Source organism: Glycine max, chromosome 11 (genome assembly GCF_000004515.6).
Source record: "Glycine max cultivar Williams 82 chromosome 11, Glycine_max_v4.0, whole genome shotgun sequence".
NCBI classification, from domain to species: Eukaryota; Viridiplantae; Streptophyta; class Magnoliopsida; order Fabales; family Fabaceae; genus Glycine; species Glycine max.
The window spans coordinates 8,027,103-8,042,759 of NC_038247.2; the positions used below are offsets into that span (position 1 = coordinate 8,027,103).

Sequence of the window (15,657 nt, forward strand, 5' to 3'; positions counted from 1 at the left end):
TCAATGTGCAATATTTTAAAAAGTGTCGTGGCTTTGTCACTTGTGACCAAATTTAGAGAAATTTTATAAACTAGTTACGTAATACTTGGGTCGTAACAGTGGTTTAATAATTATTTGCTGATTTATGGATGATTTTATCATGTTGTAATCTTTTTATTTTCTTTCAAGTCATTATATCTAGTTGTCCGCTACTGTGACTCAATTTAATGTTGCAATGTAACATAAGTGTAATATGACTTTTTGAAAGGAATATCCTCTTCTTCTTTTTGGGAACTGGGAAGGACCTTTTGAAAGAAATATCTTTGATCCTACCATTAAAAGACACATGAATTTGACATGATAAATACAATAAATTTGATGAAAACTGTATATGATAAATACAACGCATGATTCCCGCGAAATTCATGTTTAATTATTTACCGTTTTTATTTATTTATCCACTAAAATATCTACACATATTTTTGTGTGTAGTTCATACTGAATATATTCGTACTCATCAAAACAATTATGTTTTGAAAAATATTAACAAACCATTGTTCTTGTATAAATTTTACGTGGATTCTGTTAAGTGAGTTAAATTCAAATAAGGCTTACATAAATATTATTTAATTATAAATATTATAGACAAATGCATTGTTAATGACAATTTTTTATATAACCTTTTTTATAAATAAATATGCAAATAAATGTTTTCTATAATTTGACAAAAGTAAAACAAAATAATCAACATATATATGTGACAAAAAGTAAAATTTTCTATAAAGTTAAAGGTAATTAATTTGAATAAAGACTTATGAAAAATTAACATAAAAAATAAAATATTAATAATTTAATATTTTTATAAAGATAAAAAAATATTAAATAATGATAAATTTAATAAAGAAAAATGAGAATATATCATAATATATTATCATATTTAAGAATTGATATTGATATTTTATAATACAAATATATGCCTAAGTGAATATTATTTTAGAGAAAAAATTTGTTTTTAGTCCTTTTATTTTCATTTTTTTTAGTCTCTAAAATTTCATATTAATCAATTTAAATCATGGTTGACAAAACCAACTCGAAAGTTAGTTGGAAGCTGAAAAATTAACTTATTAAATTATAAGTGTAAGGTAAAATTAGTTGTTGAAGTAACTAAAAAAGTTTAAAATGACACATAATAATATCATGATTTATTTAGAAAAGATAACAAGAAAATGAATAAATATATCGAGGATAAAAATAAAAGAAAATATAAAAAAATAGAAAGTAGAAGCTAGCATTTCAAAAACAATCTGAAAAAAATTTGTTTATCGAACAATCAAATGAATTTTTTTATTATTAAAAAAAGTTAAAACTTAGTTAAAATATCCTATTGAACATAATTTTAGCCTCAATACTTTATTAAAAATATGTTTTTAGTCTCTCTCAATAAATGACATTAATTTTCTTTATTAGAATTGATTGTGAGGATTTTTAAAAAATTCATTACAATGACATGATTTTTTTTTAAAAAAAAGTTATTAGCATGTGTCCCTCAATATTTTGAACCATAATTTTCAACGACTTCATTCCTATCTTTGTTTTAACCTTCATTCTTCAACAGTTTGTGTTGCAAGTATATGAATTCACATAATTTCTCATCAATGTCTATATGTAGGAGTTGTGGTTTGAAATCGATAGCTTCTTTCTTACAAGTAATGGTTATCAAACCCTCGAGTTAACTCGTTAACTCTTACGAGTTTATCCGTCCACTTATACTCTACGAGTGATTCGTGAGTAAACTCTTTTTTTAGTACACTCTGGGTAAACTCTATAAACTCTAAGTAAACTCGATAGACTCTCAAATTTACCATTGAGTCAACGAGCTAGCAAGTTAAAAAGATTAGATCAAATTGTAAGTCATTTTTTATTATTTTCTGTCTATTTAACATTCAACATACCTTCATTTAACGTGTTATTCTTAAATATAAAATTCTCACATTCAATAATATCAAATCATTGTTCTGTAATAACATCAAGCATTCGATGAGAATGATCTACTACTACTCTAATCTCTACAAGTTATTATCTAGTAGTGATGTATTATTACTAAACTTGATTATTTAAATATTCTGAACTTTATGATTTATTGTTTTACTTTATTGTATTGTTGAAATATTTAATTAGTATGTTATTTATAGATATTTTGTTATTATTTTTACATAAAGTAGACTTTTATGAATATATGAGTTGAGTCTACGAGTTGAGTCTATAAAATTATTACAAGTCTGCATAAACTCTCAAATTTAATAACTTATTACAACTAAGACGAAAGAAATGTGTGTATGAAAAAAATATTGTTATTAAAAGTGAGAACCAACAATAACTCATTTCTCAAAAATCAACATCATTCCTGAAAAATATGTGCGAAGAGACTAAAACTCATTTTTAATAATATATAGAGATTAAATTAGACAATATGAAACTTCAAGAATTAAAAAAAAAACTAAAAACATATTTATCCCATTATTTTATAAAGCAAATTCATGAGTACAATAATAATATATATGTGATTAAATATAACATTTGTGCGTGTAACTACGGTATTTCTCAACTGCACTTATTATGGGGATTAATTCCTTTTAACATATATATCATCTTCTAACAAGATTTCTCTGATACGCAGAGCAAAAAAATAAATTATAATTAAAATGACCGGATTTAGCCACTTGTAATTTGTATCGGAATCAATAGTTAGAATTAAACTTTGACTATGTACAATACTCATCTTCTACTTCTGCAGTTCTGCTCAATAATAAAAGTCAAGTTGTCATCGAAGACATCATATTCATACGTGGAGGATGAGGATTCTCTGCTGTTAGAGGGAGAATAAAACTTGAATCTCAACCTTTAATTTTATTTTTCAACCTATATAAAATTAATAAATAAAATTTCAGCTAGTAGAATGATTATGTGTTGTTTAGCACCAGTCTGACAATCAAATTCAAGAGCAACTTAAGTGCGTACAGAATAAATAGCGCTTGATCTGTTCTTTTTGTTGAGTCTCTTCTCTTCATGTCATTTCATATTTTTGTGTTAATAATAAAACGTGTTTTGTAAATTGTAATTGCATGTGCTGCCGTGCTGGCACTGTTATCTTCTACTTTAATCAGATTTAGACCTTGTTTTAAAAATATAAAACAGATTACAAGAAGGCTGAAGCATTATATGATTAAATATAAATATAAGGATAATATATAAAAATATAATTTAATTCACCTCTAATATTTTTTCGTTAATTTTTTGTAGATGATAATTTTCACATACTATTTTATCTATGTATTTTTTTTATTATGGAACATATATTTTATGAGTTTTTGTCAAATTAAATTAATATTTTTACTATTAATTATATTAAATATTTACAAATTATTATTAAAATGATTTTTATCTAACATGATGCACATGAATGATCCTTTATTATGTGATAAGATGGGAGGAAAAAGGCAATAGGTGCGTATATTTTCAAAATCCTTCTAGACGAATATTTGAAGATGATGTCAAGGAGATAGTCAGACACTCATCATAAATATATAAATAAGTCATCTAAATAACAAACTAAAACAATATTTAAGTTTTTAAGAATAATATATATTCTGTCAAAAAAAAGTATAATATATACACACACGTAATAGGTATGTAATTATGTATATATGCACCTGAGCCTGTATATATGCGAGACTTTTAACTAACTCGAATTAGAATGGTTTTTAAAATTAAAATTCAAAATTGTCTCGATTCAATAAGGAATTATTTCGTTTAATTTTTTAACTTCTTGAATACCCTTTTTTAAAATTCAATTTGTATGATATGCTTTAAATTGAATTAATTCATATATACCTCAGCACCCTAGAATTAGACCTGTCATTGAAGTGTGACGAATATCCAAGACAAATTATTTCCACTCTCTATTTTTTGTTTGTATATTTAGTTTATAGTTAAAATTGTTACAACGGCATTTCAATACAGATTTAATGGATAAAAATTAGTGTTTCAATCCTTTTTGACAAAATTACTTTTGTCTCAAAAATCATTTTGGACCAAATTTTCAAATGTGCAATTAAATACTTGACAAATTTCCATCCTACCGTTGATCTGTTATTTCTTTCTTTCCCTCTATAGATCCAAATGTGTTGCCTCACTTTGGAACCAAGACTTGTAGGTTTTTTATTTGCTTTACCAAGACTTGTTGTAGGTTTGAGCCTTAGTGTGACCCATCAATTGCATATTAAATATGAAGCTTAAAAAAACTGTAAACCATAAATGCATTTTAGCAAGTGGTAAGGAGTTAGGACCACATAATGAAAAATGGTAAGTCTATCCATTTGAATAGTGTGATGAGTCAGCAAAGAACATGATCCAACATTGACTTGTACAACCTCAGCCATGTTTCGCCATTCACATGTATCCGTATATTACATTTTCATTTTTGATACACACTCTAGTCTAGTGTCATTATTCATGTGTTCTATAAAAAGACACTCCCCATATCATTCTCCTTAAGCCTTATCCACCCTCAATCTCTTCCTTCCCAACAGTTCCACACGTTTTCTTTACTCCTCAAGCCCTTCAGTGCCATTTTTTTCTAGAAAAAAACTGTTTCCAGTTTTATTCAATCCACAACTGAAAACAGAGGACTCTGTTTTTGTGCTGAGAAAACAAAAAAATGGCTTCCCTTTATGATGTGCTTGGTATTTCAGTGGGTGCAAGCTGCATCGAAATAAAGGCTGCTTACAGAAAGCTGGCAAGAACATACCATCCTGATGTTGTGGCCATGAATCAGAAGGAAAGCTCAGCGAACCAATTTATGATGATCCATTCAGCTTACTCAACTTTATCTGACCCAGAGAAGCGAGCTCAATATGACAGAGAAATCTATAGATACAGAAGATCAGCAAATATGGAAGCAAGAAATCAGACATTTTCCTATGCTGGAAGTGCAAGGAAATGGGAAACAGACCAATGTTGGTAGCAGATCGTGTAATCATGTTACTCATGTACATTATTATTATTAACCATTTTGTTCTTTTTTTTCTTCTTTTCTTTTAAGTTTTTGTTATGTCATTCATTTATGTTATCCTTCTTCACAATATTATCCTAGACTGTATAGTTCCACCATACTTACTGGATCTCCTGATTCAAGCTTCATGTGATTTTATGCCACGCTGATTTGATCCGAGACACCCCTGTTGTTACTTATTCAAACTCTATAGTCTATAGCATCTATTTTAGTTTGTGTTTTCCATCAAAATACAAACAGGTATTTTGTCAACACTCAAAATTGGTTGCCTACGTGACAAAGAAGTGAAGAATAATACTTACAAACTTAGAAAAATACCTTTAGGAAAGAAAAGAGCTTTTTGAAATGGGATAAAAAGAATACGTAAAAACACTTTGCTCATTCATCCTGATTGTATGTGAAGGTACTGTACATAATTTGTGAACTTTTCTTTTTCTAATTTTACAGCTATCCACGATGGTTTGTACAGTAGAGCACAAGAAAAAACTTTTACAAAAAGGTGATTTGTTTGTATTTGTAATTAGCTTCTCTCAACAGAGTACGGGATGCGAGTGCAATTTTCCTTTATTCTTTTTAGGTAACAAAGGAGGAAAGAAAAAAGATAAAAGGAAATGAGTTTTGTTTAAGTTTTTCCTAAAATTACATTTGAGGATTAATTTAACAATTATAGTAAAAAAAAAGATCCATCATAGACCACAGAAAGACGTTAATATAATAACATTGTGGTGTATTAGTAAAAGAAAGATACTCTCTATGTATCTATATGTTTTATAGATAAATATATAAAAATAAATGAGAAGTTAAAAAAAGAGAGAGAATAAAATAGAGACTAGAATGAGATATTACTTTTATGATCCCTATAAATTATAGAAAAAGCTCTTGCTACCTACACCACCAAATTTTGCTATGTACACCCCCACACTCCCTTTTTACCTCCCAATCATCCATTATATCCTTTTCCCTTAAAGATGTATACCTCTTTTTCTTTTGAGAAATGTATTTATGGAATTAAATATTCCTATTCCAGAAATATATTTTCAAAACTATAATTTATAATTTCAAAGATACACTTCTCAAATGGTATACATTATTCCATAAAGACATTTCTAGTAATAACAAATCACACCTCAATCAAAGTACTTAAGAGTTGTTCAAGGTTAAGGCTTAAATCGTTGACATAGATTTGGATTAGAAAATGAATGAATGCACTTAAAGGGAAAAAAATATTGTCAAAAGTTTTGCTTTACAATTAAGGTGTATAATAAATGAAGTTACTTATTAACATACCTTGAAACATAGTGCTACATGAAGTAAAATATAAAATATTATGTTATTGATGAAAACACATGATTATATAAAGAATATATAGTGAAGATGGTTTAAAAAATAATAAAAATAGAAAGAAAATAAGATTTTAGATAGGATTTAAAGAACTCCAATTATAGGATAAAAATAAGACTAACAAATATGAGTATAAGATAAACATCTATCTTGTCAATGATTTTTTTTGTATTTCTCGTCAATAATCTTAATTCTTAAGTGATATTTTAATAAAAAAAACATATACATATTCTAGAAGTATATCTCTAGAACTATAAATTATAGTTCTGAAGATATATTTTTGGAATAGGTATATTTAATTTCGGAAATATTTTCAGAAAGCAAAAGGGTTGTCCATCTTTAAGGGAAAAGGGTATAATGGGTAGTTGGGAGGTTGGGGATACGGGGGTGTTGTTAGCAAGAAAAGGATTGTAAATAGTAAGAGCTATAGAAAAATAACGGTGGTTTTGGTTCGGCCTAGTTAAGTTAAGCCGAGCCCGTACGAAGTTCAAGTTCTATTTCGGTCCAATACAACAATTCCTAGGAAGGGCTAGGCTTGCCCAACTTCCTTTCTCTCACGCATCTTTTTCAGCTATCAGATTCAGAAAGCGATTCTTTCCTATTACAACAGAACCATGAAAATGCTGGCAACAGGAGGAAGAACTCCCTTCTCAGCAAAAATTTTGGTAGTATATTTCAATTCTTTGGTTTTTCAAGTTTATAGTTTATTTCGAGCATTGATATAATATACTTTTTTGTTTTCCATTTTAATTAAGATATAAATTCTATTTTTTTTATTAAAGTTTTAGTCCTTTATATTTTCTCTTGGGATATTACTATTTTTTATTTTTCCAGTAATTTATTTATTATGGTATAGATTCTTCATTAATTAAGATTTTAAAAATAAACACTGAGATCGAAACTTTAATAAGTACAATTAAGAATTCAGATTTTATTTAAATTGATGAAAAAATTAAATAATGACAAAATAAATAATTCATAAACTTTACACCAAGATTATTAAATATAGCAACACTATACCTAACTAGAGCTGAAATGAACTAGAAATTTATGCCACACTATAACTGTGTTCAAATCAAAATGATTAAGCCAATTTTTTCATAAATATAAATCAGCACTTGCTATCATATGCATAGGAAGACATAAGATTTGGAATTTGGGAAAGGTAAGAATTTAATGAAAGTTTTTTTTAATATATATAAATTCATTAGGATAAAATGATAACGACACACACAGCTGTACAATTTTATTTTCAAGTGAGTGGGGCGTGCTCAGTGCTCACCACGTCCAGGCCCAGCCACATGAAAGTAGGCCCGTCCCTGCCTCATCGTACAAAATTTTCTGAAAATTAAAATTAGGGTAAGCTCTGCTACAAAATTTTCCTTACGTAACTCGTACAACATATACTTTTAAGTCATCATCATTTCTTTTTATTCTCTCACTCTTTTCTTTTCTTACATTATTTACTATTAATGATGTTTATTTCTCAACGTTATATTAGTCGTTCATATAACCAGGGTTACTCTCTTGCAGTTGTCGATGGACTATCCTAATGATTATCTATCCTTATTCATATTGTGATTGCGAAATTAACTTCTTTTTTTTAAAAAAAAACTTCAACTTCATGTGTGAGTGTAGCAGATGTGTCTGACAAACACACGTAAACCTGAGCAGGATCCCTTTGTTTTTTATTCAATAATGATATATGAATACTTGTGTAGTATACTGTTCCTTTTTCCGTCTCTTTATCTTTATGAGGCAGACAAAAATACCTAGAAGAATGGTGAATATGATTTCGGGCCATTCTCTCCATCTTTGAGTAGGGATAATGGTTTAAATAACTACTATATTTAATTATATTGATTTTACAATTATACCGACAAGAGAAGCTATTTCAATCGTTAATTATAAATTTCAGAATTTCACTATAAGGTAGTGAAAATAGCATACATATATAATTCTTATAAGTTATCACCAGCCTTAGCTAGTTGTTTACCAATTGTCTTGGAAGTTGGGATATGACCCACTTTCAGGTGTTAACATTCACTATGCATGCTAAAAAAAATAGGATATTGTTTCCATCACATGTATGTTTGATAATAACTTACACACGGCTAAATAAAACGGAGTGAAGGCCTTCGCATATATATATATATATATATATTCCTTTTTGTTTTTTTAGAAACAAACAATATTTTATTGATGATTAATAGTGTTTTTTAGAATGCGTTAGAATCATGTTAAATGGGAAAAATACATTTTATAACGTTTTGTAATGTTATGGATACGAATTTATATATATAATGTATATCATTTTATTTTTTCAAATTTAATAGATTTTTATTATAGAAGGTTTAACGTATTAATAAGTTTAGTAAATTATTATTAACAATTTTTTTAATATAATTTAATTTAAAATTTGAAAAAAAATATTTAAGTAAAAATCACAAAAATTGAATCGAATTAAATTGTAAAATATTGATTTAGTTTAATTTAAATTTTATTTTAAATAAAAAAATAAACCAAATCACATATTTTTTTAATTCGGTTTGAGTGAATTTTTAATAAATAAGAAAAACCTATTCAAAACTAATATACTAGTTCGAGTCCTTCAATAAACATATTCAAGTCTAAATCAAGTGCGGGCTAGACATTAATAAACAAAGCAATAATTGTCATTATAAAATTATTATTTTTTAATTAACTCATTAAAATTTGTTTTACTATATTCACTCTCCTTTTTTACTAAGTACATCCCCTTTATTTTTTTATTTTATTTTTTTATCATGAATGCTCTCTATACTAAAAATACTCTTATATCACTATTCCAGAAATTATATTCTAGAATGATGTTAAATTTTTGTATTTAGAAATGTACTTTATGGAATACAAATCTAAACATCATTCCAAAAAATAATTTTCAAAATACAAAACAATAAGTTCCAAAAAATACTTTCCTGAATACTATTTAAACTTTTGTATGGAACAAAGGACTCAGCAAAACTACCAGTTTATATGGCTTTCAGAAGCACAAGGGACAAATAAAAGCTAAAAACACAAGTTCACTTACTGGATCTATGTATATCGGATGCACCGGAACTTGTTCATGGTTGAAAAATATGGCTTCAGCAACTACGGGTTCTACACAATCAAAACACAAAGACCAAAGAAACTTAAACAGACTTCAAACTATAAAAAAATCTCAATAGGACATAGCATGAGTTAAAGATAAAGCAGACCACAAACTCTGAGTCTTGAATGTGTTCCCTTTTGGCCTCTAAAGCAATTACATCAAATAAGAGTTAGCGGCGAAATAAACAAAAACTCTGCAATAATACTTTAACAACACATTCTTTGACATAAATAAAATGGAATTATCAAAACCAAAAAGCACTGAAGTATCTATCTAACTTCTGAGTGGATTAGGCAGCAAAAAACAGACAACAAATGACATTTGATTTCCTTAGTATGACAGAACCATCTAACCACAGTACAGTGAAGCAAAAAAAATCCCATAAATAATTTACTTTCACAAAAACTACTAAATAGTCACAGAAGCTGAGAAAATTGTCACAGAAATCAACAAAAAAAAAAAGACACACATATACACGCTGAGACATATATATAGTAGGTCTATAGTTGATGAGTCGGATGATGTTAAGCTAATGGAGCGTTTGGTAAGAAACAATTTTTAGTTTTTTGAGAATCTAGATTGAGAATCTTTATTTTTCATATTTGGTACCTATTTTAAAAAATAAGATTTATGAGAAATAAGGTTTTCTAGGAATATTTTTTGAGGGGTTTACATGAAAACTTTATTGTGAGGATGTGAAAATCTTAGCTTCTCAAGTCAAAATTTTCTTTTACTACAAGGGACTATTTGATAGCCTAAATTTTTTTACATACTTTGAAATCATTTATAGGAATCGTGATTAGTAGGAAAAATTATGATTCTTGAAAATGTGTGAAATATATTTGGTTAGTTTTAATATATTTCTTAGGAAATAAAGATTCTTGGTTACATTATCATTTTTTTTGTGTATATGAGATCTTTTTATGAATATATCCTTCGTTAAAAAATACATCATTGAATAATCTCCTCCATAACTTTGACTTTTTTATTATTTTTTTGGCTTTGTATTCTTAGAATCATATTATAGAAACCAATGATTGAGTTCTATAGTTAAAATTGATATGACAATAGAAAAATAAACCCAAATAATTTATATCATGTAATGTTTATAAGGATAATGGTAAATATAAAAATTTTGGAAAATGAGAAACACTTGAAAATGTAGAAATATATAAAAAAAAAAATACACTACAATAGCAGTGGAGACCAAAACTTTTGAATAAATAACAATCTTATTTGTAATTATAAAAAATAATAATGTAGTCATTTTGCGTGATTAAAATTTTCCCTCCACTCGGGAAACCGACCCCCTAGGAATGTTTTTACGAGAATGTTGACTAAAATTATTTTGTGAAAATCATAATTTCTTGGTTTTTTTTATTAATTACATCCAAACGTAAGAATAATAATTTCTTAATGTAAAATTCATGAAAAAAGTAAAAACTTTTCAGTTATCAAATATCTCCTAAATAAAAATATCATATTATTTTTATTAAATTATTTAATATGTGTGATAAATAATTAAAGTAAAAAATAAATATATCACATAACTTTTTTTATGTCCTAAAAACATTTATGATTAATCAAAGAGATTTGTTCATTTTAAGATATTATGATTGATATACATGAAAAAACTTTCTTTCCACCGAAAGTCCTTAGATGACACACAAGCAATAGCTCAAGAAACTTTCACCTATCACGGTCAATCTAACAAGCAGGTAGTAAAAAAAAGTCAGAGGACTCTTGCATTTCGATTTCCCTGCACAAATCACACAATTCTTCGCTGTTAGGGCTCACAAATCAGAATGAATGAAATGAAGGAACAAGTGCAGGAATCCAACCTCATGTTTGCTTAAGCGTCGATCGAGGATGTGCGTAAAACCTTCATTTGATTGCTTCCAGAACCTTGTGTTCAGAATCAATCATCAAAATAATTGAAATATCACATAAGCATTATAACCAGCTGCTTCGCGGAAAGAAAATCACACCTATGATGCATCATCAAACACTGCTAGTGCTGCTGTCTGCGCCTATGCCGAACAGTTGTCAATAATACAAACTTACTTCCCGCTAAAACTGAGGGTACTATTGTCATTTAACATTACCACTACTGAAATTTTGATTCCCTATTACTCTCGTCATTATGCAAAGTTTTACTGCTATATATAACTTTTTTTCTCTTATCATTATAATCATACTTAATTTTTAAAATATAGGTATAATTTAATATAATTAATTATTGTTTTTAAAATATGAATATATAATTAATTATGATAAGTAAACTAGTTATATCTAAAACCAACTACTAATTATAGATGAATAAAAATAAATTATTTAAAATATTATTTTTATAAAAACTAGTTATAATTTTAAAACTATAACTATTTTTAAATAAAAAAATATTTAAAATACCTATAATTATAAAATTTGTTATAATTTTATACCAACTTTTATATAACTAGCTATGTAAAAGTAATTATAGTTATTCTTTCAAAATTAAATTTTTTCAGCATCCCTTTTCACACTGTATACGCTGACACTTACGCTTCCTTCTGCAACAGCAGTGTATAAGACATGCTTCTAAATCACTCCAATGTTTAATTCTCATACACTAGGAAAGCATATACATCCATACCCATAACATACATGATAAGCCAATTTAATTAAAGTGATATACATAAATTGGTAATCTCCATTATCTTAAAATATACTTAAACAAGATGAAGCATAACTAAAGATCCTGGACCTACGTGATTCCTGCAAGGCCATAATAGCAGAAAGGACTGATACACTCCTTCTCAAGCAAGCAAGGAATCAAAGGCCCATGTGACACTGTTATGAGGCCTTAAAACTTAGCTCAAAATGGTATTCTTTCTTCAAGTGATAAGCATGCGTAAAATGGAAGCATTTAGAGCAGGGTTCAATAAGGTTATATGCTGATCATTTAACTTTGACTGTGCACCTCGGTTGGTGATGAAAAGTGAACTTGAATGGGGTTTAATTTGATAATATTGAGCATTCATCCTTAGGCTTTTAGAAGTTTGATTACTGGAATGTCTATTTCAATTTAATTTTATTTAGGTAAGTTCTCTAGTTCTTATTCTCACAGTTTATCAAATAAAGGAATAAATATTTTATTTTATTTTTCTTAAAATATTTGAATAATGATAATTTTATTTAATTCCATTTTATATTACCGTATTTGACCTAGTTAATCGAAACTTTAATTTCATTTTGTTAATCATTGTTATCGAAATGAGATAAAATATATCGATTTTATCGTGAAAATGAGTTGTATGTGATATAAAAAACTGACTCCAAAGCCTGTTCGGTGATGGAGATATCAAAGTTGCATTTAATTAATGAAGCCTTGCTGATGTTAAGGTTCTGTGCTGCTTTCTCTTTCAGTATGGCCGAATATGCCTTTGAAAGGGTCTGCTCAAAATTGATGTTGTAAATCTTCAACACCTTTTGGTCACACTTAAATGGCTAAACCAAATTGCCCAAGTCAGTTCGCAAATAATAGTGCCTGGCTAGCTATTGAACATCACGGCCTTCTTATTAGTGCATATTTATCTTATAACTTTCATGAAAATGGTAATTTCCGTTATACCCCTTAGTTAATTTGTGTCATTCAATTTTCTTATTAAAAAAAGGCTTGTTTATGTTTTTTGGGTTCATTTCTTTGAGCTTTTGCTTTAAGATTATAATGGTAGTGCATGCATATATAGTTCTGTTACAAAGTTTGTCTTCTCTTCTTCTAATACCTATTCTTATTAGTATACGGAAAACTATATGTTGTGGACCTCTTCTTCATTTAGTTACTTGGGCTGGGGGGACGGGTAGTACTCTGGAGACTGGAGACAAAATGCTTAAAGGCTATTCAATTCGTTGTTTTGGTTTTGGAATTGATTGTGAGAAAATTTAATTTCATCTAAACATGCCATTAGTAAATGTCAGGAACTAAAGTAAAAAGTTTTCTAGAGTTTGGAATCACAGTGATTGATGCTTACTATAATCCTTGATTAACTTAATTAAATGGATGTAACATTGTTGTGCGCTTTCTATAATCCTGTTAGAAATGATGCTTCTGTTTTCATTAATGTATGTTCCCCTTTCTCGGTTTAAATTGCGGGCTTCTATGAAAAAAAAAAAGCTGAAAATGCCACAAACGTTCCCTCGAAGGATTACTAGTACGAAAACAAAGCAGTATTTGTTGCAGATAGGGCTGTCACTGCTGCTAGAGTTGCTACTACTGTCACGATTGTATGTTATACCTGAGTGTATAGGGACAATTTTATTTGGGTTAATTGTTATTATTATGAGTTTAATTGTCATTATTAATAGTAATACTGATACTATTAGTAATTTTTTGAAAAAATAATTAGAATAATTTAAGGGAGAGAAATAAGTTTTTATTTTTTAAAAAAAGGTAAGCATTGAAAAGAATTTGTTGGATTTTTTTGTCGAAAACTTTTGGTGTTGATTACTAATTCACTTTAACTAAAAAAAAGTGTGTGCATTAGCAATTCTCTTTTTTTAATAACTAATTTTATAAATAAATGTATAAAAATTACAGGATTTGAATCTCCTATATATAGTCATTGGAATTTTTCACTTGGAGGGAGAAAGACCCCGAAACCTTCTTTGTAGAAAATTTCACATGACATGATTGGGAGGGATGAGTTTGGGGGAACAAGCAAGGGCATTTGCCCCTTCCTCCCTTGGGACTCTTTATATTGGGAAAAAATAAAATAAAGATTAAAAAAACTAATAAAGGAAAATATATAAGAAAAATATATTTTTGAGTTGATATTTACTTAATTTTTATAGTAGTAGATCACATCTCTTATTTTATACATAACATTAATAATAAATATTTTTAAATTTTATTATCTATTGAATAATCATTTATTAGAAGTTAGATGTTTAAATAATTGTGTAAAAAAAATTGTCCCCCTCCCACCTTGATACACTTTTGAATCTATTCCTCGCGATTGGATTGCACTTATCGGCGAATCAGTGAAAAAATGACATTTGACAAAGCTTACATGTAATGGTTACATGTTAAGGGAAAGTCAACATGAAGTTTGAATGATTATGAAGCAAGTGTTATGTGAAAAAATACATAATATTTGAAGAAATACGTAATTATGGCAATCAAATAAAATAATAGGATGATTATTTTAGTTTTATTAGGTTTGCAAATGAAGTCATTTAACTGTTTGTTTTTTTTAAGACCTTCAATCTTATATTTTAGAGTCGTGCATTCTTCAGTTGAGTTCTTCAGTTTTGGCAAAGTTTTTGCACATTTTGGTATTGTCAATATCTCGATTGTAAGAACTTGTTCAATTATGCAGGTCCAACTGTTATTATGTGGAGTATGTTGGTGTAATGAAGGTGTTTGCTCCTTGGATAGTCCATCCCTTCCGTTTCTGAAACTTTATTTTCAATTTCATTATTTCTTGCTAATGTTTTAGTTCTCACCTGATTTTGGTAATCGACCAACTGCTCCCTTTGCATATATTTAGCGGCCCTTCGTTTAAGGTCATTTGTGTGTTGTGGCATGTTGTTTACAATGTCTATTAGCAATAGCGTCAGTCATAGGGTTGTAATCAAATGATGCATTACCACTGTCAGGTTGATAACTGTTATACATACTTGGTTTTTGCACTTAAATTACATAGTAGTTATCTTATTTCTTCTCTTTTAATGCTCTCTTTGATCCAAAAAGACGAGACTGACTCGCTAAGCAAGAGTAAGTGAAATTTGGCTTAGTAAGCTGGGCGCGCTGAGCGGTGCGCTTTCTGATCCTCTTCTAGGGTTTCCTAGCATGCTAAGTGAGTTACATGCCTTGCTTAGCGGATGTCACTCGCTAAGCGCATATGTCTTGCTTAGCGAGACACCAACTACTTGAACCTTCTTTTCTTTTGGCCTGAAACTGAAGTGATTTCAACATTAATTCACAAAATGAGAGTATCTACTATACGAAATCAAACTAAACATGAAAATATGTACAATTCATACAAAAAGAATCACAAACTAGAGGAAATATGTTAATTTTATGTAACTATTCAATACAAAAATTAGTCGTAAATAACGACTAACAATAGGATCCACTGATTGTAAACTG

At 28.2% G+C, this 15,657-nt stretch overlaps 1 protein-coding gene across 1 annotated transcript; it reads left to right on the forward strand.

The window, feature by feature from the left end:
• Positions 1–4,432: 4,432 nt before the first annotated feature.
• LOC100305807 (uncharacterized) lies at positions 4,433–5,208 on the forward strand. The gene has a single exon (NM_001250031.3). It carries the CDS (start codon positions 4,697–4,699, stop codon positions 5,000–5,002), a length of 306 nt encoding a protein of 101 aa, NP_001236960.1. The 5' UTR covers positions 4,433–4,696; the 3' UTR covers positions 5,003–5,208.
• The last annotated feature ends 10,449 nt before the right edge of the window (positions 5,209–15,657 follow it).

Bases quoted from the DNA above. Each gene is read 5' to 3' on its own strand.
- LOC100305807 (NM_001250031.3), top strand. From the start codon at position 4,697: ATGGCTTCCCTTTATGATGTGCTTGGTATTTCAGTGGGTGCAAGCTGC.